The following is a 27,087-nucleotide window of genomic DNA, read 5'->3' on the forward strand; positions in this document are numbered from 1 at the left end:
TGTTGCGATTAAATTTTAAGAAATAAAAAAAACTTTCATAAAGATTATGTTGTGAAGTGCGACGTAGAAAGCGTGGGTGGAACGGGTTAAAGTGCATTGATGAGGAAGTGACGTACACGCCATGATCTAGGGACCGGAAATGGCGATGGAGTTCCGTCTCTCTGGCGCCCGCCGGTAAAATCCCAGGCTTAGTTTGGGGCAATCACGTGATCTCAAAACTTGAAGCATGCTGGGCGAAAGCCAAGTAATCGGCAATTGTTAATTGTCTTAAAAATATTTTTTACTGAGTTTTCCACAGATTTCTTTACATTTAGAAGAACCGACTTTACAAAATCTTATTAGGAGATAGGAGCATTTGAAGGTCATTAGGGAGACTACCAACTGGAAAGTACCGAGTCGCAGAAGATTGATCTTACTGACGTAAGAGAGGTGAGGGAGGCACGGAAAAGTCCAGATTTTACCCCCAGGGCCTACCGAGCCAACCCCACAAGTAGCGTCGTTAGGGATAGGAGGAGGAAGATGACGCTAGAAGACACAGTCCCGTAGAAAGATGGAGGTCCTGAAGTGGAGGGGGAAGGGTGCGCGGAGGCCAGCAATGCGGCTGCGCGTGAGGCGGCCGACGCGCCGGCGCGCAGAGGGGGCGGGGTGAAAGGTCACAGTGCGGCGGCGGGTCTGGCTGGCGGTGGCGGGCGGGAGTGAAGTGCCCCGTGTGCACGTGTGCAGAAGCGGCGGCATCAGTGCGGCGGCGGGAGAGACTCCCGCCCCCTCCGGAGACGCAGGGCCGCGCTCCACTCTCGTGGCCTCTGTAACCCGCTCAGCTCCCTGCCCTAGGCTGGGAGGCCGGCTTGTGAGGTTGAGTGGCCCGAGCTCAGGTCGCTGAGAGCTCAGGGCGGCGACGACAACGGCGTTGATATCGGTGGTAACAACGGCCTCAGCAGGCAGGGAAGATGAAAGGGTGAGGAAGGGCAGCCGGACAGGGCCCGCCCGTCAGGGGAGAGGGGTTGAAGAGGAGGGGAGACTGGGCGAAGACCTAGCAGTGGGAGATTCTGGGCTTCTCAGATCACGAAGGGGGCGGAGGCTCAGCTCGGGCAGTTGGCGGGATGAAAGGCTAACAGAGGTAAGACACCCGGAACCCAGGATTTCGGCCGGGAGGACGAGTGTGTGTTGAGTGGAGACTAGCAGCGGAGTGGGGCAACAGGGAAAAGCTCCGTGTGAGGCGCCTGGGGTCTCCTACCCTGGAACGAAGGGCTGAGACACCCCTGACCCGCCACTTCAAGTGGAGTGATTTGGTTGTCCTCTACAAATCAAGGCTCTACACTGGGAACCTTGGTGTTTGTCTCCTTTCAGTTTTATTCACATTTGCGAGTCGCGCAGAACCTTCTAGAGGGAGACGAAATTGGAATAAAGAGCAGGGAGATGAGTATTAAGAGCTAGTGACTCAACTGGATTTGGGTTGGGTCAGAGCGAGTGGAGGAGGGGGAGAGAGCGTGATCAGTGTAGACTTGGGGTGCCAAAATGTTTAAGGAAGTATTGTTGATCAGTAGGTGGAGCTATTGCTCCAGTAGTTTAGTATTGCCCCTGTACTGTGTGAGGGGGTCCTTAGTTACTACGAAGCTTTCTTCAGGTTATTGGCAATTAGTATTTTTTTAGTTGCCCTCATGAATAAAATTAGGGATTATTTTGGTTCGACTGTTTCCACTTGGATAATTGTCACCTTACTATAAAATTACATACTTTTAAAATATTAATTACATAGCACAACGTTTTAAAATATCTCCTAAATTGGCCGTTTGGGAATTTGCCTCTACCCTCCTTAGAGGAAGAAATGGAATCTTATCAATGCTAACAGCTTTCTGAGATGCTTGCGTTTTTCTTTTATAGCATGTCATTTAAAGAATTGTAACTAAGTTTTGAAATAGTGAAGCTTTTCAAACTATTCGGTGACCCTTTTGAGGATGAAGTGAGTCTTTGAAGTAATTTCATACTGCCTAACGCAGGGTCTAAATATTATTTCTGTGTGTTTATGTGTTTGAGGTCGCAAAAGAGGTACAAAGTTTAATTTTACCTTAGCTCTGTAATGTGATCCCTTCCTCTCATTTTGCTTTAAATATTGGAAATTCATTTTAATATTGAATCATATGTCTTGTAATTAAAGTTTCGAAATCAAGAAGAAACTTTTCACAGTACTTGCATTATTTCACATCAGATAGCTAAAGAATTAGAACCAGGATACCAACTGAGGGGTATGAGAAGTATTTGCTGCGTTTGAATCATGACCTAGGAAGTTTGACTGTTTTGTATATGACCAAATATAATTTGGCAGAATTATTTTTTTCTTTTCCTTGACTATGGGTGCTGTCTCTTACTCATTTTTGTATTCTCTCGAGCATTCAATCCTTATTTGTCTTGTTCTGTTAAATAAAAATGAAAGTGGAGAGTTCCAGTGTTGAGACTGTGCACGGATTTATAAAGGAGGGCCTCAAAGAAATTATGTATGTTTAAATCCAAAATCTTTCATTTAGCCTAGTCTCGCTTTCTGTTGTTACCTAACTTGGCAATAGAAATGGAGTCTCACATAGTGATATGCAGAATCTACCTTTAGTTAATATACTCGTGAGGTAGTCAGTTATCATTTTATTTTAAATGGTTATTTATGTGTAACAACTTAATGGAGGCAAATACCCAGAAATAAGTGAAATTTAGAGGAACTGGCCAAATTTAGAGATTTGTCACTATTGAATCTACTTCATGTCATCAGCTATGCCTGAAATGAGTCGTTAAGCCTAGTTCCTATCACTTCTTATGGTTGGGAGCTTAAAATTGTGTTCTTAGTGGTGAACTTTTAAAATGATTTCCCAGAGTTAGTTCCTTTAACTTTTACAATAAACTAACTCCCAGGTAAGATGGGAATTTAAAGTTTTTTTTTTTTTCCCATTTCTGAGTCTTGTATTTAAAACTGTGAAGAAATGAAAACAATAGATGTATTTAAAAGATTTTAAGGTCCTCAAGTTCAAAGACTTGTATCACCATTCACAGTACAGTAGTGTTATAGTAGTCCTGCCTCTCAGTTTGGAAAGGCCTGTGAAAATGAAACAGTGATTTTTGTTTGGAATTTTATTTGTTTAAGCGTTTTGTTGTATATTGAGCTAACTGAAATGTAAGTCGAATAGAACTGTCTAGAGTAGAACTGTCTAAAATCGGAAACATGCAAAATTCCCAACTAAATCATCTATTTAAATATTTACATTGTTGCTTATTTTGCTTACCATTTGAAACTTTAAAGTTACTATTTTACCTGTTTTTTTCTTCACATTTTCACTTTTTATTGTTAGTAGCAGTAAGACATTCCATTGTATTGGCACGTATTTGCCTTGCCTTTCCACGGTAGTAGATAAGTATGCAGTTCTTAATTACTGCATGTATTTATATGTGTGGTGTAGAAATTTGAGATATGTTATGAGATGTTACTTCCTTGGTACTGAGGTTGCTTGTTTTTATGAACTAGGAACATTGTAGGTCGGATTTGTGGGTGATAAGCTGAGTATTTTTATCTGTTGTTCCTCTCTAGGGAAGGTGACATATTCAAGCAAGAAGATATGCTGTACACAGCCATCACTGAGAATGGCAATGTAATGAGTCAATATAATGGAAAGTAAAACTGAATCCATTTATTCTTTATTTATACTAAGTGGTATAGTAAAAATTAGGTCTAATAAAAATGTCTAACAGGATGTGAATACATGTGCACAAAATAAAGATGAGAAAGTAGACATTGAAAATACAACTGGTATATAAAACACTGTAGTCCAGTAATTGAAATGGTAAACTATAATATCCTGTAGTCAGAAACAAATATGTTGAAGAACTCAGAACAGTGGTTACCTTTGACAGCTTATAGGCTAGTAAGGGCGCAAGGGAGTTTTTAAAGTGCTATTAATATTCTGTATATTTACTTTGGGTGTTCATTATGTAGCAGAAGAGATATTTTAATAATGAGCTGTAAACAAGATTTGTGCTCTTATATCTTTCACTTCAATAAAACAGGGTTTTTAAAAGGTTTTATTGCTGGTTTTCTTAGAAAAACAAACAAACAAAGCCACCAAGGCCAGAACAATTCAGGAACATTTGTAAACCTGTCATTCATACTTCTTGCTTTTATGAAGCCAATAATTTGTAAGATGTTGATTGAGATGTTGGATTTTAACAAATACTTTGTATTGACTCTAGCTTGCTATGTTGAGATGAATTCATATGTAGCCTACCTGTACCACAATTAAAAATATATGTAATGTCCCCACTAATGTAGAGGAAAAATAAAAGGAAACTATAATATATTTCAGTGTAAATGATCAGGCACAACTATACTGTAAATCATAAGATTAGATGTCTGCATCTCTCTATGAATAGAATCATTGTATAATTCAGAAAGCATATTTGCTACCAGTATAGTAGCAACGTTAGTAAAGTTCTGAACAAAACAAAGAATAATCAAAATTTTCTGGGTTGGAAAATATTTTTAATGGCATCCCTGTCAAGCATTTTCTTTTAAAGCCAGTGCTTTTGCTAGACCAAACTAACATCTTTTTGCTAGACCAAACCAATAACATAATTCCGATGTTAGTTTGGTCTAGCAAACTAACATTTTGCTACTCTATTTTGGTCTGTTGCAAATTCTTTTGACTCCAGATTTTCTCTTCTAGATATTAACTATGGTTTCACCTTTGTGCCATCTGAAAAGATACATCTTCTCAATTACTTAAATGGTTTTTTTTTTTTTAAGGCATGTTCTACATAAACCATTAGAATACCAGTAGTAACCAGTAGAAACTTCCTTTCCATCAAAGAAATGAGAAGTGTATGGATTATAGTTTAATAAGAACAAAATTATGTAATTGCACTATCATGAAACACTGCTTTCTCTTAACCTCTTCTCTTCCGTCATCTATTTATATTCATTCAGTGCGTAAATTATTGACAAAATGTTAGTCCTGTCCAATAAATTATTGACTAAGTTACAGTTGAACTGTTGAAATGTGGTTAGTGATAACTGAGGAACTGAATTTAAAATTTTAATTAAAAATTAAAAACATACTCAAAGTTGGTGGTCGAACAATTTTTAAGTATGTTTAGAACAACCTGGATATGTAGATCTACTGTAAATTTTATGAAATATAAATATAGATCAAATATTCCCAATGAAAATTAATATTTGGATTGAGATGAGCTATAAATATAATACCACTGGTATGAAAAAAGATTTAAGAAAAAGTAAAAGAGTCATTTTTATTTTGATTACATGTGGAAATGGTTTCACCTGTCTTTTTGGTTTGTTAATGTAGATACTAGAAAATTAGAAATTACATAAGTGACTCAAATTATATTTTTATTGGACAATGCTGTGCTAGACCCCCAAAAAACAAATTTGTGTGAAACATAATCTCTTCCCTTAGGATTTAGTTCCCAGATGGTAAATGTTTCAACTGGGGCTACTAGAAGGTGTGTGGCTCTTTATCCCTCTGTGGTGAAAGATTCTGAGGCCACTCCTGGTTTTGTTTTATTTATTTTTTTATTATTAAGTTGGCTTGACTTGCTTTTATACTTAAGTATTCTTCAATATCAGTGTTACACAGAAAGCTGATTTAAAGAATAATGCTTGGTTAGGGATGCAACAGCAGTAGGATAGGATAATTTGTTTTGAAGAGTCTTAGAAGGAATCTTACTGATATATAGCTTGGATCCAAATAACAGTAGGAAGTAAAATATGTATCTTTATAATATCCCTTTTTTTCTTTTTTTTTTTTTTTTGGATACCGTTGAAAAGTTCTGCTTACTATATTTACAGGATTTAAAACTAAAGTAATATGATCAGGAAAATATTTTTTTCCAGCTTTATTGATACATAACACTGTGTGAGTTCCTGGTTTTAGATTAAAATATGGTAATCCTTGTCTGCTGTGGATAAGGAAGGAATAATTGGAAGTATTTATTTGCCTTTCTTGATCTACTGCGATCTGTATGTTGCCTCTGCCATTGCTGAAGCTATTCTTAAGAGAGAAAAAAAACTCTTCCAAGTCCAGAGGCTTCTCACCTCTCAGTCCTCGATAGTGCTGTAGAGAATGCTTATTTGTGAAACTACTGAACACATTCTAAATTATTTCTTTTGCATAATTCCTAGAAGTGATTTTTTTTGGATCTGAAGGTACTGGCATTTTTAAAGCTCTGATATTTGCTGCCAAGTTGACTCCAGAAAGATAGTAGTAATTTATACTACCAGCAGTGTATGAGAGTGCCCTTCTCCAAGAGCTGATGGAGAAGGGTAGGACCACTGGGAAAAACCTTAAGAAAATGGAGGAAGACATTGTGGCTGCCATTTCAGCCATGAGTGGTATAAATTATCTTTGTCTGGGATAAGTGGCAAGCATTTGTAAAATGATAGAAATAACTAGTTTCTTTATAGGTTGGTTTTGAGGAAATATTCACATATAGCCTTAATGCTAGTTTTACTTTGCTGACTAGGTAAATGGTTTTTTTTTTTTTTTTATTGCCTTTAAAAAAAAAAAAAACTGACTGACCTGTTACTTGTATAATTTAACCAGTTTTTAATTTGAATATTGATTGCATTTTTACTTCAAATTACAAAGCAAAGATAATGTTCACTAAAAAATGGACTGAAACGTTAAAATTAGTAAATATTGTCAGAATGATGTTAGTTTAGGACTCAGATCATTTGAAAAAATTTTTACAGGTGGAGCTTGTTAAGCTATGGTAAGCAAGGAAAATATTTTGTACTTAGAAGCATTTTAAACATTTCTCTTTTCAGAAACCTAAGGTATATTTTTCCCCCTCTCATCCCTTATAGTTTATTATTTATAGCATCATTTATCTTCATAAAGGAGACTTACTATAATCCAAAAATAATTGAACTAAAAGTAACCACTTTTTTATAATTCAGTGTACTACTGATAGTTTGCAGTAGGATCAATAAGTTTCTTGACCCAGGCGTTGGTTTCTTTATCTTTAAAAAGAATAATGTTATCCTGAACAAGAACAACCAAGTATTCTAATTTAGTTACAAGTTCTAGTCTGTTGATAGAACCTATCTTATCAGTATGTAATCTGTCAATAGCTTTGATGAGTTCTCAGACTGAAAAATAAAAGTAATATTGTTGATTATTAATATCTACCATGACTACTGTGGCATATATGTCACATGTTTGCCATCCCTGGTCTCTGTCAGCTCTATTTGTGATACCAAGAAACAGAACTTTGGAATCATATTTGAATTGTTCTCTCATTCTTCCCCTTCATGGCAATTTTATTTTTTATATAGTTACCTAATACATATCCTGTTTAATGCCTACTGTACTGCCAGGCAATAAATCTCATTTAAAACTCAAAATCGCATTAAAACGGTATGTATTGTCTACTAATGTATCTGTAGGTATAGTATATATATTCTAATTAAAAAAAAAAAAACCATACAGAGGCGAGCCAAGAGGAAAAGAGAGTTTGATGAGTTTTGAGATCTTTGAGTAGTTTTATATGGCCAAAAAACAATGGGAGAGGAAAGTAAGGCTAGCTCAGTGGCCACAGCTAAGTGATCAGGGCGTTATATACAGTGCTATTTGAATTTCATTTGGTAGGTTATTTGTAGCTATTGAAATTTTTTAAGCAGAGAATTGATCAGATTTATATTTTAGAAAGATTATTCTGACTCCATTGTGTTGGCTTCCCTTGGCTCTGATATTATTCTCCTTCCTTAGGCTATAGATCTTGGACTGAAATGGCCTAAACCATACTGCTAAAAAGCTACAGGAACAGGTTATGAAGATATTTGGAAGCAGAATTAACAGATTGAAGTGAGACATTAGAATACATCTAAAACTAAATTTTTGTATTGGATGAATGAAAAGATAGAAATGAGATGTTCTCATTTCCCATAGCGGATGAATTCTGTTTTCGATGTTTTGAATTTGAGATTCCTGTAGCGATAACCATTTGAAAATGGTTGGAAATAAATATGTGCTTAGATTCAGAGATTTGGAAGTAAAAACATCAAATTTAGGTGTTAGTAAGGGAAAAACCAGAGCTGGGAAGGAACTCTCCTAATAGAACTATGGATTGTCATGAAAATTTTTTCAAAGAAGAATATTATTATTTTTAGGTTATAACCTTGAGTCGATTGTGTCCCATGTGTATGTTTAGCACTTCTAGTACTAAACATAAGAAGAATATTATTATTTCAAAGAAGAATATTATTATTTTTAGGTTATAACCTTGAGTTGATTGTGTCCCATGTGTATGTTTAGCACTTCTAGTACCCAACCAAATGATTGCTAAAAGTTTTTTACATCTGATACTTGCAGTCACACAGCATAGAGAGCTGATCCACCCACCACTACTTTTTTGATACCTGCTAACCCTCTGAAACACTGACTTTCAACCAGGAGCACACCTCCTGCCCCACCTCAGAAAACTGGTAGTGTCTGGAGACATTTTTGCTTGTCATGATGGGGTGGCATGGGTACTGGCATCTAGTGGGTAGAGGCTAAAGATGCTGCTAAACATCCTACAATGCTCTGGAAAGCCCCTCACAACAAAGAATTATCCAGCCCAAAATATCAGTAGTACCAAGATTGAGAAACTGCTGTAAAATCTAGATGACATCACAGAGCACCCATCAGTCACATTAAGGGTCTTAGAAGTAAAGATGATTCCTTTAGGGAAGTCATATGGTGTGGCTGATCTTGCACCATAATGGAAATTTATAGATAGAGGCAGATTAAACACTCTGCACAAGAAGTGACTAAGCAATTAAAATTTATGCCAAGGTACACTTGATACTTATCTAAAGTATAAATGGTTAGGCTTTAAGCTTTCTCTGTACTTCATTTTTTTTTTTTTGCTGTACGACAAGGCAGAGTTTGTAGAGAAAGATTACTTTTGTGTAGTCATATCTCCATCTTGTGGTCTTGTAGAATATTACCACTAAATTTTGTTTTTACATTTATGGGCATAATTGACATTACCTTTAATAGTTAAAAACATTTCAAGTATTTATCTGATATTGCTGTGCTAAATACGTAACATGTATTATCTTATTTTCTCACACGGCTGCTTTTATAAGCCAAGGGTAAACGTTTCCTACTGCCATATTCCAATCTCAAAAGATTATATATTTGACTCAGTAACAGACTAATCTTGTGGTGCTGACACAGGTGGTTAATGGATTCAATAAAATAGGCAAGTAGCTGTTTTCCAGATCTAAGGACTTGGTACACATTTCTGTGGGCACTTTTGCTGTATCAGTCTGTTTTGGATCCTTAGTCTAAAAGCTTGAGTATGAAAATGCAAGTCTCATCAATTTACTTCAACTAAGAGAATAATTTAGTGTCTACTATCTTCAGTTTGTTATAGTTAGGCTTATAAACTCTAGTATCAGGAAGCTGGAATGAAGCCGATAAGGTTAAATGAGCAAAACAAGAGAAGTATAAGCTTTTTGTAAAATCTGAAGATTTAAATTTTAGCAACCAACTTAATTTTTTTTAAAAAAACTGTTGAGTCAAATAGATGTGGTCACATAGCTGATTTAACTTTTAGTCCAGGATTTTAGGGTTTAGCTACAAAGTAGAGGTCTTAAATTCGTAAATTATGATAGTCTACATTGTTAACTTATATTGAAATATTTTCCGAAGTAAGTAAACAGTGCAGTGATTAACAATTCAGGTTTTGAGTCAGGCCGGTTTGAGTTTGGGACACAGCTCCATACTACGCATGCCACATACATCAAAGCTATAGTGTAGCATACTATACTGCTTGCACAGGGGAAATGATTAACATTTATGTGAAATCCACTCTAATCATATAGCATATTTTTTTCCAATAACCTATTCCATTTCTCAATGTCCATCTTTAGCATCTATATCTCTCACATTTAGAAATTTACACACACGCAGTGTGAAGTGTATTAGTTTAGGTGGGTGTTAAATTTGTATGGTTAACATAATAAGCTTAATTACAGAAGTGAAGATTCCAAGGTAGAATGTGGGAATCTGAATTTTTAACTGGCAAGGTGATTCCATTGTATACCTGGGTTTGGAATCCAATCTTGGATTTTGCAACACTCCTCCAAATTTTTTCCCTGCTCTTGAAAATTGTTTCTCAGACATCTTTGTGGGTTCCTGTACTTTACTCCTAAAATTGTAAATCTGTTTTTAGATGTTCTTCTCACTATGAACATTGGTGGATGTACATTATGCATTTTTTTTTAATATTGCAGGAAACAACTCTCAAAAAGTGATGTGTTACAAAAGGGAATTCTTTCTTCATGAGTTAAATTAATGTAAAAAGTCTAGGTGCGATCCCTCTACTCTTCATCTACTTAACACCAACATGCTTCCAATGATAATAGGTGGCATTTAAACTACATTGTATAATTTTTTAATGATTATTCTTACAGAAAAACTGATAGTAGTTTTAATGAAAAAAAAAAAAAAGGACATGGCAAAGATTATGACAGTCTATCCTGAGACTGCTGAATTTAGAAGGGGAGGTCTGTACCAGAATAGAAGGCTCATTCTCATCCAGCTCTCATTCACCTTCTCTTCTACAGAGGGCTTGAAACAGCTGGAAATTGAGAAGTTGTAATTTCTTTAATGTTTGGAGTTTGTGTCTGCTTTTATTTGTTCTTTCAAATAGTAAATTGTAAATAAGGCATCAAGTGCTTTCTGCCATGAGTTTTAGTATTAGAAATAGCATCTTTGTTCTTTCCTAGGCCAAGTTGCTATAAAAGTTAACATAACTACAAAATACTGTAGCTTTTATAGTGCCTTATATAATGAGTAAGATTTGTTTTATGCTTTGTTATGGAAATTTTCAGACACATACAAAAGTAAAGAAAATAGTTCAATGAGCCCTCATGCATCCAATTCCAGTAAGTACAGCTCCATGTAATTTCATCTTTGCCTGACCCATATGTTTCTTTTTTCCCTTTTTGCTGGAGTATTTCAAAGGAAATCCTTGACACACAGACATACCTGGTTTTATTATTGTTTGCAGATAATGCATCTTTACAAATGAAGACTTGTGGCAACCTTGCATTGAGCAAGTCCATCAGCACTATTTTTTCCAACAGAATTTGCTAACTTCATATCTCTGTATCACATTTTGGTAATTCTTGAAGTATTTCAAACTTTTTTCATTATTTGTTATGGTGATCAGTGATTTTTGATTACTGATTAGTGATCTTTGATGTTACTATTGTGTTTTTAGGATGCCATGAACCATGCCCATATAAGACAGAGAACTTTTAATGTGTGTTCTAACTGCTTCACGAACTGGTCAGTCTCCTACCTCTCTTCCTCTTCTCAGGCCTCCCTATTTCTTGAGACACAACAATATTGAAACTAGTACAATTAATAGCCCTACAGTAGCTTCTAAGTGTTTAAGTGGAAGGAAGAGTCACATGTCTTAGTGAAGAAGGCATATCCAAAGCCAAGATAGAACAAAAGCTAGGCCTCTTGCACTAAACCGTTAGCCACGTTGTAAATGCAAAGGAAAAGTTCTAGAAGGAATTTAAAAGTGCTACTCCAGTGAACACATGAATGATAAGAAAGTAAGGCAGCCTTATTGATGATATGGAGAAAGTTTTAATGGTCTAGATAGAAAATCAAATAAGCTATGATATTCACTTAAGCCAAAGCCTAACCTAGAGCAAGGCTCTAACCATCTTCCAATTGTATGAGGGCAGAGAAAGATGAGGAAGCTGCGGAAGGAAAGTTTGAGCTAGCAGAGAGGCCTCAAGAAAGAAGCCTTAACATGGAAGTGTAAGGTGAAGCAGCAAATTTTCCAGAAGATCTAGCTAAGATAATTAATGAAAGTGGCTACACTATATACAACAGATTGTCAGTAAAGATGAACCAGCCTTAAATACTGAAAGAAGATAAAGATCCTCCACTAGCAAAAAGATTTTGACTTAGCTTGCTGAAGGCTCAGATGATGGTTAGCATTTTTTAATAGTAAAAGTGTTTTTGAATTAAAATATATACTTTAAGACACAATATTGTTGCACACTTAATAGACTACAGGTAAACAATTTGTATATGCGCTGGGAAACCAAAAAAAAATTGACTCGCTTTATTGCAATATTTGCTTTATTACGGTGATCTGGAACTGAAAACAATATCTCTGAGGTATGTATTATCTCATTTTGTAGATACTTTTTATGAGTCTTTAACGTAGAAGGACTTTTTAAAGTACGATACTGTTTTACCTAATATCTTATGATCTGATACCTAGTCTCTTTGGTTTTTCTCGTTTTATAAATGTCTTTTTTTTTTTTTTTTAAGTAACAAACGTACTTTTAATTGATCTACAAATATAAACTAGTCTGCAAGGTCTGTAACCATTTCAGTCCCTAATCTGTTTGAGCTGTACCCTGTACAACGCTGAGGAAGAGGGTTAACTGGTTTTCATTACTTCACTTCATATGCAATATTAGAAAAACAAGGCATGATATCAATTTATATGAAATGCATGGCTAACAGCCTAATCCAGTTCCTATATTCCATATTTTTTCTTTAGTTCTTCTACGTGGTTGATATAAGCTTTCATGGAATCTTCTTCGGAAGTCCCTTTTAGCTCATTCCAGGCATCCCACTTGGCCTTGCCTTTGAAGTCTAGCATCCCAGGCCATTCTGTATTGATGTCACCCATAGTTGCTTGTTTGTAGTGGCTGTAGATGAACAACATTTCATCATCTGTTGGCTTGGTCTTGAGGTGCTTAACCTCATTAGCAGCTTTGTCAAAATTGGCCTGAGACATGCTGGCAAGGTAGGGTATAAAGATTCCAGGGAGCTCACAGAAGCGGCAATGAGCAGGAAGCAGTGTATAAATGTCTTTTAAACACATGTTTGTTCAAATTAGAGTCCAAAAGGGTCCACAAACTGCTATGGGCTGAAATGTCTCATGGTCTCTTAACCTGTCAATTCCTCTTCCTTTTTTAAAAAAACAAACTTACCTTAGAATAGTTTTAAATTTAGTGTTCCAATAGTTTTAGACTTACATTTGTGAAGATGGTACAGAGAGTTCCCAGTTTTCCTGATTAATAACAGTTTATGTCAATATGGTACACAGTTAAGAAAATGAAAAGACAAGCCACAATCATTAAAATTATATATAAATGATAAAGAGCTAATATCCAGAATATATAAAGAACTCTTAAAAATCAGTAAGATAAGCAATCTAATTTTAAAATGGAAATTCTTTTTTTTATGAATTAATGTGAAAATTCTAGGTTTACTCCCAGGTTTAGACCATGGACAAAATATTTAAATAGATATTTCACCAAATAAAATGTACAAGTGGCTAATAACCATACAGAAAGATTCTCAGCATCATTTGTCACTAGAGAAATGAAAATCCAATAAGATTATGACTTCACACCACTAGAATGGCTATAAACAGAAAGGCAATAAGAAGTGTTGCCAAGGATGTGCAGAAACTGGAACCTTAATATGTTACTGATGGGGATGTAAATGGTGCAGATGCTTTCAAAAACAGTTTAGCAATGTGTTGGTTTTCCATTACTACTATAACAAATCACTACAAACTTAGTGGCTTAAAACAACACAAATATATTACCTTAATTTTTAAGATAAAGAGTCCAAAATGGGCTAAAAGTGAGGTGAGGTGTTAGTAGATATAGTGATTTTAAATAGTATTCCCCCAAAATTTATGTCTACCCAGAACCCCCATATGTGATCTTTGGAAATAGGGTCTTTGCAGGTATAATTAAGATGAAGTCATACTCAGGGTGAGCCCTAACTCTTAATGACTAGTCTCTTTATAAGAAGAGGAGAGTACTCACGCAGAAGACCACATGAAGATGAAGGCAGACAAATTACTGCTCTGTGAAACACACTATTAAGAAAATGAAAAATGTAGTCTATGGCCATGCCACCCTGAACAAGCCTGATCCTGTCTGATCTCAGAAGCTAAGCAGGGTTGGGCCTGGTTAGTACTTGGATGGGAAACCACCTAGGAAGACCAGGGGCTGTAGGCGTAAAAAATAAAAAGGATTGTAAGATGACAAGATCTTTGCAATCTGTGAGGTAAACCAAGGGTTGTCTCACCTAAAAAAAAGTAAAAAATGCCACCGATGGAGAAATCATTTGCAGCATATGTAGCTTACAAAGGACATGTATCCATAAAACACTTTAAACTCAGTAAGAAAACCCAGTTTTTTAAAACAGGCAAAAGATTTCAACAGTTCCTTTACCAGGTATATAGATGGCAAAGAAGTACCTGAAAAATGCTCAAAATTTTGTTATTTAGGGACATGCAATTTAAAAGCACAATGAAATGTCACAACACACCTATTAGAATAGCATACATTTTAAAAGTCAACACTGCCGAATACTGGTTTAGATGCAGAACAACCGGAACTATCATACACTTAACACATGACTCAGCATTTCCTCTCCTAGGTATTTACTCAAGAAAAATGAAAATGTATGTTCACACAAGAACCCGTACAGAAATATTTGAAGCAACTTTACTCCTAAGCTTCAAAAACTGGAAACAACCCAAATGCCCTTCAACAAAAGGATGAACTATGACATCCATATACTGGAGTACTGCTCAGCAATAACAGAATGAACTGTTGATATAACAGTGAGGTGAATTCCAAAGACATTATACCGAATGAAAGAAGCCAAGCAAACGGCTGTGTTTTGTGGTTCCATTTATGTGACATTGTTGAAAAAGCAAAACGAGAACAAAACTGGTTGCCTGGGAGTGATGGTAGAGTTGAACTACAAAGAGTCATGAGGTAGATTTTTGGAATGATAGAAGTATTCTGTTTCTTGGTAATCGTGGTGGCTACATGGTAATACATCTTTGTCAAGACTCAGAACTATACACCAAAATAGTGAATTTAATTTTATTTAAACTTTAAAAATTGTTTTAACCAAGTAAGAAAATTGATCCCCCCATAATAGCTGGAAGATAAAGGAACAGCTAACGGTATACAAATTGCTGACGTACTTGAAAGACTACATCAGTAATTAACACTAAATCTGAACAGACTAAATACTCCAATTGTCAGATTAAAGGAACAAGACTTAAGTATATGCTATTTACAAAAGACACACTTTAAATATAAGGACACAAAGTTTAAAAAGTAAAAGGATGGCAAAATATACATTGTGCAACATTGATTAGAAGAAAGTGGTATTTCTATATTAATGAACAAAGTAGGCTTTGAGACAAGGACTATTACAGCAAAAAGACATTTCAAAAGGATCCACCAACTCATAACAGTCCCAAATATGTATGCTCTTATTACTTGAAAATACATGAAGCAAAAATTGACAATAAAGAACAAGAAGGAACACTGACAAACTTTCTTTGAGGCCAAAATAAGAAAGCCTATCAGGAAAACTACGAGGAAAGAAAAACGTATGTCAGAGAATTCTTTCTTGAGGTATCATTTGATCAGACTTAAGGAGGGTAAGAATACACTGCAGCCAAAGATGGAGAGGCTATCAAGTGAGATAGGGAAAGCTGCAGTTGAAACATTTCAGAGGAAAGGTCAGAAGTCTAGTTTTGGATACGTTTAACTTGAGTTGTTTACTAGAGATGCTTTAGAGTTTAGGAGTGACCTCTAGGCTAGAGACAGATTTGGAACTTGGCAGCATTAAAGCCATAAGGCTATGAGATTGAGGTCACCAAGATAAGTGTATATAGAGAAAGCCACCAAGTGTTGATGTGCAAGGCCTTCAGAAAATTGTCTTTCCTCTTCAACCCCAGCTCCCACATTCACTCAGAGCACATTTTGTTTAACCATATTACATTGCCTATAGTTTTGGGAGTACATCATTGCTATTTTGTTCAAGTTCTACCTTTTCCTTAGAATGCATTTCTTGCTGTCCCACAGAACAAACTCCTAGTCATCCCTAACAACCTTTCCCAGGATCACCTACATTCTAGTATTATTTTATACTTTGTATGCATATGCTATTACTTGTACATTGTATTTTGTGTATATTTTCTACTATGTAAACTTTGCATTTCAGGTATTAGCACAGGGATGTTCAAATATTGAAACAACTTTGATGTTAATAAGAATTGTAGAAAATTTAGCTTCATAAATAGAATTCTTTAAAGCTCTATTTACTTTTCTAATGGAGACTAAAATTTTTAATTTATAAATTCTTATAACTTTAAATAAAAGCTTTCTTATTGTTTATAGTCAAGTAATGTTCTCATTTTCTTGACATTTCTAAATAGCTCTCTGTGTCTTTGGTACTACACACGTTCTTTGCTAAATTATATTTACAAGTTGTTGATATTACTCTGATATATTTAGAATGTCCACATCTTAAAATAATTTAGAGCTAAGTGATCAGGATTACAGAAGTATTCTGTTTCAACCAGACATATCATATTCATGAGAGTTAAATTGTATTCGAAGTTGAATTTTGCTGACAGTTACATTTAATAGACATTTTAAAATTCTATTTGTAGTATATTCTGACAGTCTATTAATAATGAAACCTGATTAATTCCTTAAAACACTACTACACAATATTCATAGTATCCCAATTCTGTTGTAAAATATATTTGTCCATAGAAAACTATTAAAATACTATGTACATCAAACTTATTTCTGGTGAGATTCTTATAGGTTCTTTGCATTTCCGAAGTGATTTCCATGATGATAGACTTTTTTTTTAATGAAGACATTTATTTTTTTTTTAAATTAGGGAAAGACGAAGCTGCTTAATCCCTAATGATTCAATATGGTGTTCTATATTTAGACTTGGTCTGCCCACTACCCTAATGGAAACTATTAGTAATTAACTTTTATTAGATTCAGTCTAGCACACTGCACTCTAACCACCTTTTCTTCTGTATGAAGTCAAAAAATACCTGGTTATTATCCTTTTAAAAATTATACTTGAAGCCTAGTTATTACCTAAAAATCATTCTTAAAATTTTTTTTTAATTCATGTTCTTTAACTTATAATTTACAAGCCTAACTTCCTATGTTAAGTATTTTTTAATATTGTTTACTGTTAGACTTCATAAAGTAAGTTTTCAATCACTTTTAAGTACAAGGAGTAATTTTAAGTGGAGTGCTCTAAATATAATCAAAATAAACTATATTATAGTTAAAAGAAATTACTGCACTCACTTTGTGGTGCTATACTAAAATGAAGAGTAACATTATGCTAAGTTAAATAAGCCAGACAGAAAAAGACAAATACTGCATGGTATCACTATATGTGGAATTTGAAGGAAAAAAAAAAAAGTCAAACTCAGAAATAGAGTAGAAGAGTGGTTGCCAGGGTTGTGGAAATAGGGAGAAGTTGAAGGAGTACAAATTTTAAGCTATAAGATACATAGAGTCTGAGGCTCTAATGTATAACATGGTGATGACTATGGTTAACTCTAATTGAAATTTGCTAAGAGAGTAGAACTTAAGTGTCTTCACCAAAAAATTAAAAATATGTGAGGTGATGGATGTGTTAACTAAATGGGAGGAATTCTTAAAAAAAAAAAAATAGGTAAGATGTGACTTCTGTATTTTAAGGAATCCTGTATTTTATAGCATAACAGTGTCTGCCAATAAAAATCCTGTGAGTGGTAGCTGTTGGGTAAGTGAGCCCAGTAGATTTTAATCAACAAGGTTTGGGGTGAAATGTCATTTTCTTGGCCATAAAGATGAGAAAGTTAGGGTGTGATTTAATAAAAAGGGAGTTCTGTGAATGAGATGTAACCTAGTTAAGAAAGACATGAATCTCATGAAGGGAATCCATTTTAGTTGCCAGATACTTGGGAGAAAACTATATTTACTTGTAGATAGAAATTGGAAAATATAACAAAAAATCTTTTTTAATAAGATTTTTGCATCTTAAAAATCTCAGATTTTAAGATGACATACAAGATATGCAAGGATGGTTGGTCACAAATAAAAAACAACATAAAAATAAAATAACTGAGGCAGAAGGCTAATGTTTCAAATGAGCAAATGGTCTGTAATCAGGTTTTTTGTTTGTTTGTTTAAAGAATTGTAATACATTCTGTTTTCTGATTATCTAAATTTTTACATTTAGAAAATACTGTTTTTAAATTACCTACAGTTTTGACCATATCTTATGGAATGCACTTTCAAACATTTTTTATATGTGTTAACAAAAGTTGGGTCATAGTTTTCATATGCATATATAGTTGGAATATACTTTCCATTCTACAGAACAATATGTCAGCACCATCTTTCTATGCTAATATAATTTGTATCATGCTTTATTTTAACCAGTCCCCTATTGGTGGGCACACAACTTTCTGTTTTTCTTTCGCCATTTTAAAAGAGTGATGATTGACATTCTTGTTTAGTCATGTCTCCAACAGTTTTCAAAACCCATGTTGTGCCCTTCTGAGAATGACTAATTATGGTGTATTGTTTGTATTTCCCTGCTATTGACCAGTTCCATTGTGTTCTAGAACTAGCAATGAATGAGTAGGACCTACATCATCTTCTATTTGCTTGGTTGGCATCAGATTATCTTATTTTTAAACTCATTCTTATTTTGATTTTTTAAACACCCACTGCCAAGATTTTTAAGAAGGCAAATAATGTATATAAGCAACTTTACCAATGATAGTGCTAGTAGTAGGAAAAAAAATTGTAGATGCTGCTCAAGTTTGTCAGTCACATTTGATCAGCCTTTAACTTACGGTAGTAAAATTGAACTGTAAAAACTCCTGTTGTTGACAGCTCTATAGGCAAGACAACCTTGTTACTATAAATCTGAGACTTTAGCTTTAATCCTTTTTCCCTTGGGACCAATGTTTTGATTATATTTGTTTTCTTAGAAATGCTGCTGTTGCATTTTTGGTAAGTAGTTTTCAAACTGGGATATTTTGTAGGGTTGTTTGTTTTTAAAATATGGATTCCCTTCTTCCATTTCCAGAGATTATGTGGTGGGGTCCAGGAATGTAGACTCTGGCTACCACCCCATGTGACTTTATCGATGGTTACTGGCTCCAATAGAATGTGTGTAATTTTCTAGAGTAGGATTACTTGGACAAGGGAGATGTACTTTTTAGGCTTTTTGGTACATAGTGCTAGATTGACCTCAAGAGATATTTTATCTATTGACATTCCAGGCAGCATAGTATCAGAATCCCATTCGCTACCACCTTGCCAATATTAAGTATCATCAGTCTTTTTGGTCAGTAATAGATGTCTTAAAGATTTTTGGAACTGTAAACTACAGGGAAAAATTTGGCATTTGTATAGAATATTATCTACCTTTTTTGTAATCGTTTATTGTATTTGTCTATAAAAGTATACAAGTGTATAAAGTTAAAAGAGTCAAATCTGGATGGAATGGCTGGCAGAATCCGTTTATGAATGATAATCTTCATAGGAGTATAATGTCCCTGGAAAAGGGTTGAATTTATCATGTAAAAAAGACTTTGTTAGTCTTAATATGTTAGTCTCAACAAGTGTAGCTAATTATATTTTATTGAGTACATTTTGGTTTGTTCCAGTAGCCGGATCGAGCTGGGAGATGTGACACCACACAATATTAAACAGCTGAAGAGATTAAACCAGGTCATCTTTCCAGTCAGCTATAATGACAAGTTCTACAAGGATGTGCTGGAGGTTGGCGAGCTAGCAAAACTTGGTATAATATGGTTTTTTCCTCCCTTCATTTCTTAATTCATGTTCTTGACCCCTAGTTTTTACTATTAGAGCCGAAAGAGTTAACCAATTTAATCTCCTTATTTTACAAGTGAAGAAATGGGAGTGATCCAGGTTCTGAGAAAAATCTCAGAGAAATCATAAAATATTTGAATTTTAAAAGAAAATGCTAAGTATCTTTTATTTAATGTTTGCCTCTGTGTTTCACATATTTGGCTTTACTTTAGAGGATTTAGAGGAGACTTAAATGCCTAAAAATGGCACAGGAGGTTTTTGAGGCTATTGATACTCAGAATAACTGATAACGTTTAATGTTGATAGCAACAGTTTAGTTCTTATAGGGTGAAAATGATTCAGTAAAATGTGTTATTCCGTCGAACTTTATATCTTTATGTTTTCCATGGCAGCCTATTTCAATGATATTGCAGTAGGTGCGGTATGCTGTAGGGTGGATCATTCACAGAATCAGAAGAGACTGTACATCATGACACTAGGATGTTTGGCACCGTACCGAAGGCTAGGAATAGGTAAAATTATTTGTGTTTTCTTATTTCTTCAAAGAAGCATAAGCACATTGTTACTGTTCCTGACCCAGTAAGTCATCCATTTCTTTTAGGAATACTGGGAAATGGTTAATGAATTATATGAGGTGAAAAGTAATTGTTTGTTAACATAATTCATTTGGAAGCCCTATATAGACTTGTTACTTATGTCTCTTGCTTTTTCTATTTTCCTTCTACCTGAAAGGGCTAAAGATTGCTTTTCTGATAGCAATTCTGAATATAGTAGGTAGTGTAGAGAGAACATAATTTTGGAAAATCAGTATGTCTAGTGTTTACCTCATAAATTTTATTAGGACTCAGCTGGATGTGTAAAGATTGATTTTTATGAGATTATTTATTTGTTTTGTTAATAGGAACTAAAATGTTAAATCATGTCTTAAACATCTGTGAAAAAGATGGCACTTTTGACAACATCTATCTGTAAGTAAAATGATGTTATTGTTATTTAATAAAGAGTTTAATAAATTGTCAGTAGAAATTTTTACTAGAAATTTTAAATTCTGGTCACTTATTTCATCGTCATTTGGAAACACCATGGAAGGTAGGAGTTATGTTGTTTTATTGTTTTGTTTTAAAAATAAATAAGGAACTTGAGACAAAACATTCTTGTTTTGCTTTATTCCGTTGGGGCAGGAGTCATGAGGATAAAATCAAGATTAAAACTCAGTTCTTAAATTTAAGAATTAATCCATTAATATTACTGTTTTTCTTTTTTCATGCCATCTGTTTGCCCTCTGCAATTTGTTCAAGTCTCTCAGTGATGTACTCATTAGTAGTAGAGTTTAATAATCAAAATCGGAGAATAGCTGGCCGATCCTGTACTAGAGCTTGAGAGAGCTCAGATTAAGAACCAAGAATAACATCACAACTATGGATTGTTTATTATACAGATATTAAGATTCTCATTTTCACTTTGACAGCAGGGTACATTAAGTTCTATAATTGTATTTTGTGGAGTAATTGATAAAGCTCAAATTATTTCTTTTCAAACTATACCATTAAAAAAAATTTTTTTTAATTTATGGTGACATTAGTTAACGAACTCCAATAATACAGGTTCAGCTGTACACTTTAACAGTAAGGCACATGTATATTTACACTGCACATTCACCTCTCATAGTTAGATTTCTTTCTGTCACCGCATGTTTGACCCCCTTTATTCCATCAACCTCCCTCCTCCCCTCTCCCCTCTGGTAACCACTAGTCTATTGTCCATGTCCATGAATCTCTGTTTGTCCTGTTCATTTGTTGCTTATAGGTTTATATCCCACATATAAGTGATATCATGTGATTTTCAACTTTTTCTGTGTGGCTTATTTAGCTTAGCATGATTTTCTCGAGGTCCATCCATGTTGTTGCAAATGGCAGTATTTCATCTCTTCTTATGGCGAAGTAATATTCCATTGAAAGAATACTATGTTTTCATATCAGTCAGAAAGGATATATTCAGGCATTTGAGACCCTGATTTTTAATTTTTTTAATCATTTTTTTCTGCATGTATTAATATGGTCTTTGAATCATCCCCATAGTTATTCATTTTTAATTACAGGAATCTTTTCTCTCCTTGCAATAAAAAATGTTACATTGCCTTTTGCTAATTATTTTTCTCTCCTTGCAATAAAAAATGTACTTTGCCTTTTGCTGATTATATAAAAGTAAACACTATTCCTTGAGTCTCCTCATCTCAACCAGCTATCTTGCAAATGTAAGATCTAGGTTAAAAGTATGAATCTGTCATCAAAAGTTTTTCTGAAATGAATACCTAACCTTTATCGATGACTAGTAATTGTACAGAGAATCTAACTAATGTCTGTAGTATTCCAGCTCCAACCAATTTGAATTTATATGGAGAATACATAAAAGCTGATGAAATTTTATTGTTATTTACTTTGATACATTTTTCTATCATAGGCATGTCCAGATCAGCAATGAGTCGGCAATTGACTTCTACAGAAAGTTTGGCTTTGAGATTATTGAGACAAAGAAGAACTACTATAAGAGGATAGAGCCGGCAGATGCTCATGTGCTGCAGAAAAACCTCAAAGTCCCTTCTGGCCAGAATGCGGATGTGCACAAGACAGACAACTGAACAGATTACAAATGAACTTTCTTGCACTTGCTTGTCGCCAAATAAAAGAGAGGCCCATTGATTTTTTTCCCCCTTTCTTTTAAAGCTTTCCTCCCTCCATGTTCTTGTTTTTCCTCCTTTCCTTTCCTTTTCTCTAAAAGTTTTAATACTTTCAAGGACTTTTAAAATTAATCATGTTTGGATTGTTTTAGTTCTTTTATTTTTGTGAGGTGGTTTCATTGTAGGAAGAAGGTATAGATCAGCTTAATTTCACAGTTAAGACGTATGGTCCCCAAAACTTGGGTGTCAATTTCATTTTTTTAAAGTTTTTTTTTAATGTCCTGCTTTCACATTGAAGGGCAGAGCCTACAAAAGACAAAAAGCAGCAGTAGCAATATTCTTGTTCGCTAATTGTAGACAAGTTTAATGTGCTTGTGGTACTTTGGTTTTTTTAAGACTGTTTGTGGGATACTAATCCCTGACATTGCCTTCACTCCACCTATTGTCCTTCTGAGTACTGTCTCAGGAGTTGGACCATTGTTATCCTTATAAGAAATACTAAGCTTTTTTTTTTTTTAAGCAGTTATTTTTTCCTTCCTTGCTGGTGACTGAGGGTGGGTGGGACAGTTTGGGTAGGTAGTGTTAGACTTTGGTCTCAGTATTTGAGTTAAACTGCTTTTTGCTAATAAGTGGGCTGGTTGTTAGCAGGATTCTTTTTCCTGCTGTCGATTGTTATTAGTGGCATTAACTTTTAGAGTGTGGGCTGGTGAGATTAATTTTTTTTAATATCCCAGCTAGAGATATGGCCTTTAACTGACCTAAAGAGGTTTGTTGTGACTTACTTTTTTTTTCTCCTGATTTTTTCTTCAGTAATTCCACAGTAGTTAGTCTAACTTTAAAAATGGAGTTTTTGTCCTTATAGGTCAATACCCCTAAAGAAACCTGAAGCAGGTGTTGTCTTTTGGACATACTAAAATATACCTAAAAGGAAGCTTAGATGGACTTGTGGCGCAATAAATGCATTTAATGTCAGCTAATGCAGTCTATTAAAAGTGAAGCCACTGAGCATTTGATTATAGGAAAGAATATCTAGACAGTATTTTTGAGAATAACGTAGCTGTGCTATTGCTTATCTGTTGGAGAACATCCCAGATTTGCTTACATTCTGTGCCTATGATATTGAGTTTAAGAATTTGGGGAGGGAAAATTGTTAAACATATTGCTTCTGTTCTTGGAAAAGTAAAAGTCTAGAAGTGTTAATAATACAAATGTCACTGTGACCTCCCCTACTGACAGGACTGATTAATGCCAGATCATTTTTTCTGGCACATAAAGAGTGGCTTTGACGGGTTGATAACTCTTTATAAGACAGGAGGCATCTGAAATTTCATTGTTTTCCTCCATAGTCCCATCACCAATATTTAAAATTTCTAGATTGCTATTATTGGTGGTCCAATAAGTGTTCTCATTAGACTTTAAAACAATGCACAGAGCTCGAAGATTCTATTGTTTGACTTTAAGAGGAAGGTTGATTTATAATATTTAACCTCTTATGTAAATTCTGGTATAAAAGTTTCATCTCTCCAAATATGTTAAATGACAAAATTATTTTACACAATGTTTATGCACATTTTATAATCTTAAGTTCTTATTTGAGAATGTGAAAGTACAAAGTACAAAAGAAGTCTTAATCGAGTGCCAAGAATAATACAAAAAAGGAAGATAGTTCATGAATTAGTTTATAGGGTTTTAATCTTAAGATAGGAAAAATTTAGAAAGACCATGCTGGTTTCTTGGGTACCAGTTTCTTCAGCATTCTAAATCTAAGCTTAGAAGTTTAGCATTAAGCACCTTTACCTTCATGGATTACCTTCAGCTTGCTCTTGCCAAGAGAAGAGTGCTTGAGTTACAGAAGGCATAATTAGTTTGAAGAATTCAGCCTTTTTGTAAACTTCCAGATATCAAAATAGATTTTGATATGTAAATGAGTTTTCTGAGATGACACTGCCTCTATTTCTATAACCATTTCACCTGGACTATCTAATCAGTCCTATGAATGTATCCCTAAATGTGGTTATTGAAAAACCGAATAGCTGCCTCATGACAATTAAGTACATATTATTTAAGGAGGAAAAAATATTAAATTTGAATTGAGTGTGTAGGCTCCCTATTATTATAGTGTTTCTTTTTCCACACTAGTCAATGACTTTAACCTAAATTATAAATGTTTGTAAATGGTCAGTTGTCCTATATCAAACTTGTATTAAATAATTCCATCCACTTGAGGATTTAGAAGAGGTAGAAGCTGGGCACTAGTTCATATGCCTGTGAGTCAGTAAAGACTGAAATAATGTCCTATGTTGAGTTGGTTATTTTGAAATAGGATAAAAATTATCATTGAGGTAAAACAGTTCTATTAACTGGAAGATCATAGGACGTATCCATATTTTTCAAGACAGATGGTTTTACTGTGGAGTGAATAGGTAAAAATTATACTCTGGTAATTGCATTTAGGTTCTAAAGGAAAGAATCTGCAGAGAAATCTATGCAATATATAATTTGTCCAGATTAGTTTTTATTTGGGGAAAGAAATTCTGAAGTATCCCCAAAACAGTTTACTCATCAATTGAAAGTCCTCCAAAAACAGAACTATTGGGAAACCATGATATGTGGGGTGGAAAAGAAAAGCTCCCTCATTTTTTTGGAGGGAATAACTTTAAAAATACTTAAATGGCTAAGTTTACTTGGTGCAGTTAAGAATTAAACTTGTTGATTTTAACATTGCTGTTACATCTGAAATAAACTTATGTGATGTTCTGGTAGTAATCTGTGAAGTGTGGTAAATCTCAAAATCCTGCATTACGTTGAATTCTGAGATCAGCAGCTATATGTAGTCATTGTTTGCTGTTGCCCGGTTTTATTTTCAAAATACTTTTACATATCATTAAGAACTAAGTTAAAAGTTAAGTAGGCTAAGTGTAATCATGGCCTCCTAATTTAAACTTTTTGGAACTTGATAAGAAACACTTCCTAATATCTGCAGTTCAGTTCTCATGAGGGAAAATAAATCCAAGGTGCTATTTTACTGCTGCTATATTTTGAATATAATTATTAAAAACACCTGACACTTTAGGCTTTGATCTCAGTGGTGTGCATTGACTACAAAGTAACGTATATTCAATTTTTTGTTGTTGTTAGTGAGGAAGGAGGTTACTAGTTGAGTGAGTTGGGAAATCTTCAGAAGTGAGATAACAATTCCACTGTACCCACTGGTCACAGACCAACCACTGTATAATGTGGTACAGTGTGAGAGGGGAATACACAAGGATATTAATCCTGGAAGATGGGAGTCAATGGACCTAGCTCCATGTTAATGCTTGGAAAAAACATTGGGCTTTGTTGACAACCAAGGCAGGTAGTTGGAAAGGTTGTGTTTTTACTCTCTCAAGGGCTTAGTTTTATAAACGAGGCCTAGGATGTATTACGCTTTATCCTTTTTCACAATGTAAGAGAAATCGTTCCAAAAATTCCTGCTTTTATGGTTAGGTTTTTGGTTGGGTGGGGGTAAACACCAATCTGCCTCCCAGATTGGTGCTTTTGTAGCTTGGTGATTTGAACATTCCTGGAAACTGGATACTACAGTGAGTTGGAGTAGTGAGCCTATGAGAATTTTTCAGGGAAGAAATCATGGCAGAGGGTCCTGAATTGGATTTTCCTCATAAGGCTCTACAACAGGAATTAAGGCCTAGTTTATGATACAGCCAAATAACAGTCATATGGGAAAAAGGGTCTGAGTCAAATTTTATTTAGGTGTAGTTATCTTGGTACAACATTCAGGAACGTGAAGTCAAAATAATCTGTTATTAGGGCAGAAATTCTCAACTTTTCTAATTCTCTAAAATACTTAGTTTCTTAGGTAGAACTTGTTTAGAATCATAGCCTCAAATAGTTGGGAGGATGAAGTTAGTAGGAAGCAATCACTACTTAGCCCAGAATTTAAATCTCAAAGAATTATGACTTGTTTATTTTATAATTGTGATAAAGACAAATAACTGGCAAGATATCTTTTGGGGAGGGAATATACTGGAACTTGTGAACTTTGAATTAGCTATTTCTGATTTACTAAAACTGATTTGCCACATAGTTGAATATCATCCGTTTTACCCACCGTCCTCAAAAACTTTAGACATCTGCATTTATAAAGCATCTAAGAAGTATAAATCATAGCTTCAGCTTCAGAGGATATCTGACTATAAGGTTTTTTTCATTTGTTCCCTTCATCAAACTTCTGTAACTCTTTTGCTAAGTTTTATTTTTTAGGAACCATATCGACAACATCGAAAATTCTCTATTAAGATTCGAACAATCAATCCTATTTGTCACTAGCACTCTGCTAAAATATAATAAAACCGTCAGGTACCACATGTATAACTGCTTATGAAGTAAAATCTGAATATATAATTAATAGCAGTCAAGTAAAATGAAGGCTTTCTTATAGCACCCTCAAAGCAATTTTATGACTGTTCTTACCATCTTCCTATGTGAGTAATAGTCTGGTAGGGAACAGACATTACATTATTTCAATTGCCATGAGATACTCTCTTGGAGTGGGAGGCATAATTTTACAGAATTTTTGAGAAGTTTAAATCATTTTGTGATTTAAATTCATAGTACAAAATGATTATTTTTAAGATTGTTCTTTTCACACCTAAGTGAAAAAAAGGAGGGAGATAATTACCAT

At 34.6% G+C, this 27,087-nt stretch overlaps 2 protein-coding genes and 1 pseudogene across 3 annotated transcripts; 2 read left to right on the top strand and 1 right to left on the bottom strand.

Annotated features, from left to right (window-relative positions):
* Nucleotides 1-651: 651 nt before the first annotated feature.
* Nucleotides 652-25,168, top strand: NAA50 (N-alpha-acetyltransferase 50, NatE catalytic subunit). 2 transcript variants are annotated; one of them, XM_016150673.2, is made up of 5 exons: nt 652-955; nt 19,564-19,697; nt 20,122-20,241; nt 20,631-20,697; nt 22,190-25,168. In XM_016150673.2, exons 1-5 carry the CDS (start codon nt 948-950, stop codon nt 22,365-22,367), a joined length of 507 nt encoding a protein of 168 aa, XP_016006159.2. In that variant the 5' UTR covers nt 652-947; the 3' UTR covers nt 22,368-25,168. The 2 variants fall into 2 exon arrangements, with proteins under 2 accessions (XP_016006159.2, XP_016006158.2); XM_016150672.2 differs by having other exon boundaries at nt 653-955; nt 19,561-19,697.
* On the bottom strand, nt 12,559-12,822 carry LOC107513705 (acyl-CoA-binding protein-like). Its single transcript, XM_036218464.1, has one exon. It carries the CDS (start codon nt 12,820-12,822, stop codon nt 12,559-12,561), a length of 264 nt encoding a protein of 87 aa, XP_036074357.1.
* On the top strand, nt 13,944-14,062 carry LOC118602668 (annotated as a pseudogene).
* Nucleotides 25,169-27,087: the final 1,919 nt, after the last annotated feature.

The sequence above is a fragment of the Rousettus aegyptiacus genome, unplaced genomic scaffold (assembly GCF_014176215.1).
Source record: "Rousettus aegyptiacus isolate mRouAeg1 unplaced genomic scaffold, mRouAeg1.p scaffold_m13_p_4, whole genome shotgun sequence".
Classification (NCBI taxonomy): domain Eukaryota; kingdom Metazoa; phylum Chordata; class Mammalia; order Chiroptera; family Pteropodidae; genus Rousettus; species Rousettus aegyptiacus.

Coding starts and splice junctions, on each gene's coding strand:
- LOC107513705 (XM_036218464.1), bottom strand. CDS start 12,822: ATGTCTCAGGCCAATTTTGACAAAGCTGCTAATGAGGTTAAGCACCTC.
- NAA50 (XM_016150672.2), top strand. Junction 20,242..20,630: donor GTACCGAAGGCTAGGAATAG/GTAAAATTATTT, acceptor TTTTGTTAATAG/GAACTAAAATGTTAAATCAT. Junction 20,698..22,189: donor ACTTTTGACAACATCTATCT/GTAAGTAAAATG, acceptor TTTCTATCATAG/GCATGTCCAGATCAGCAATG.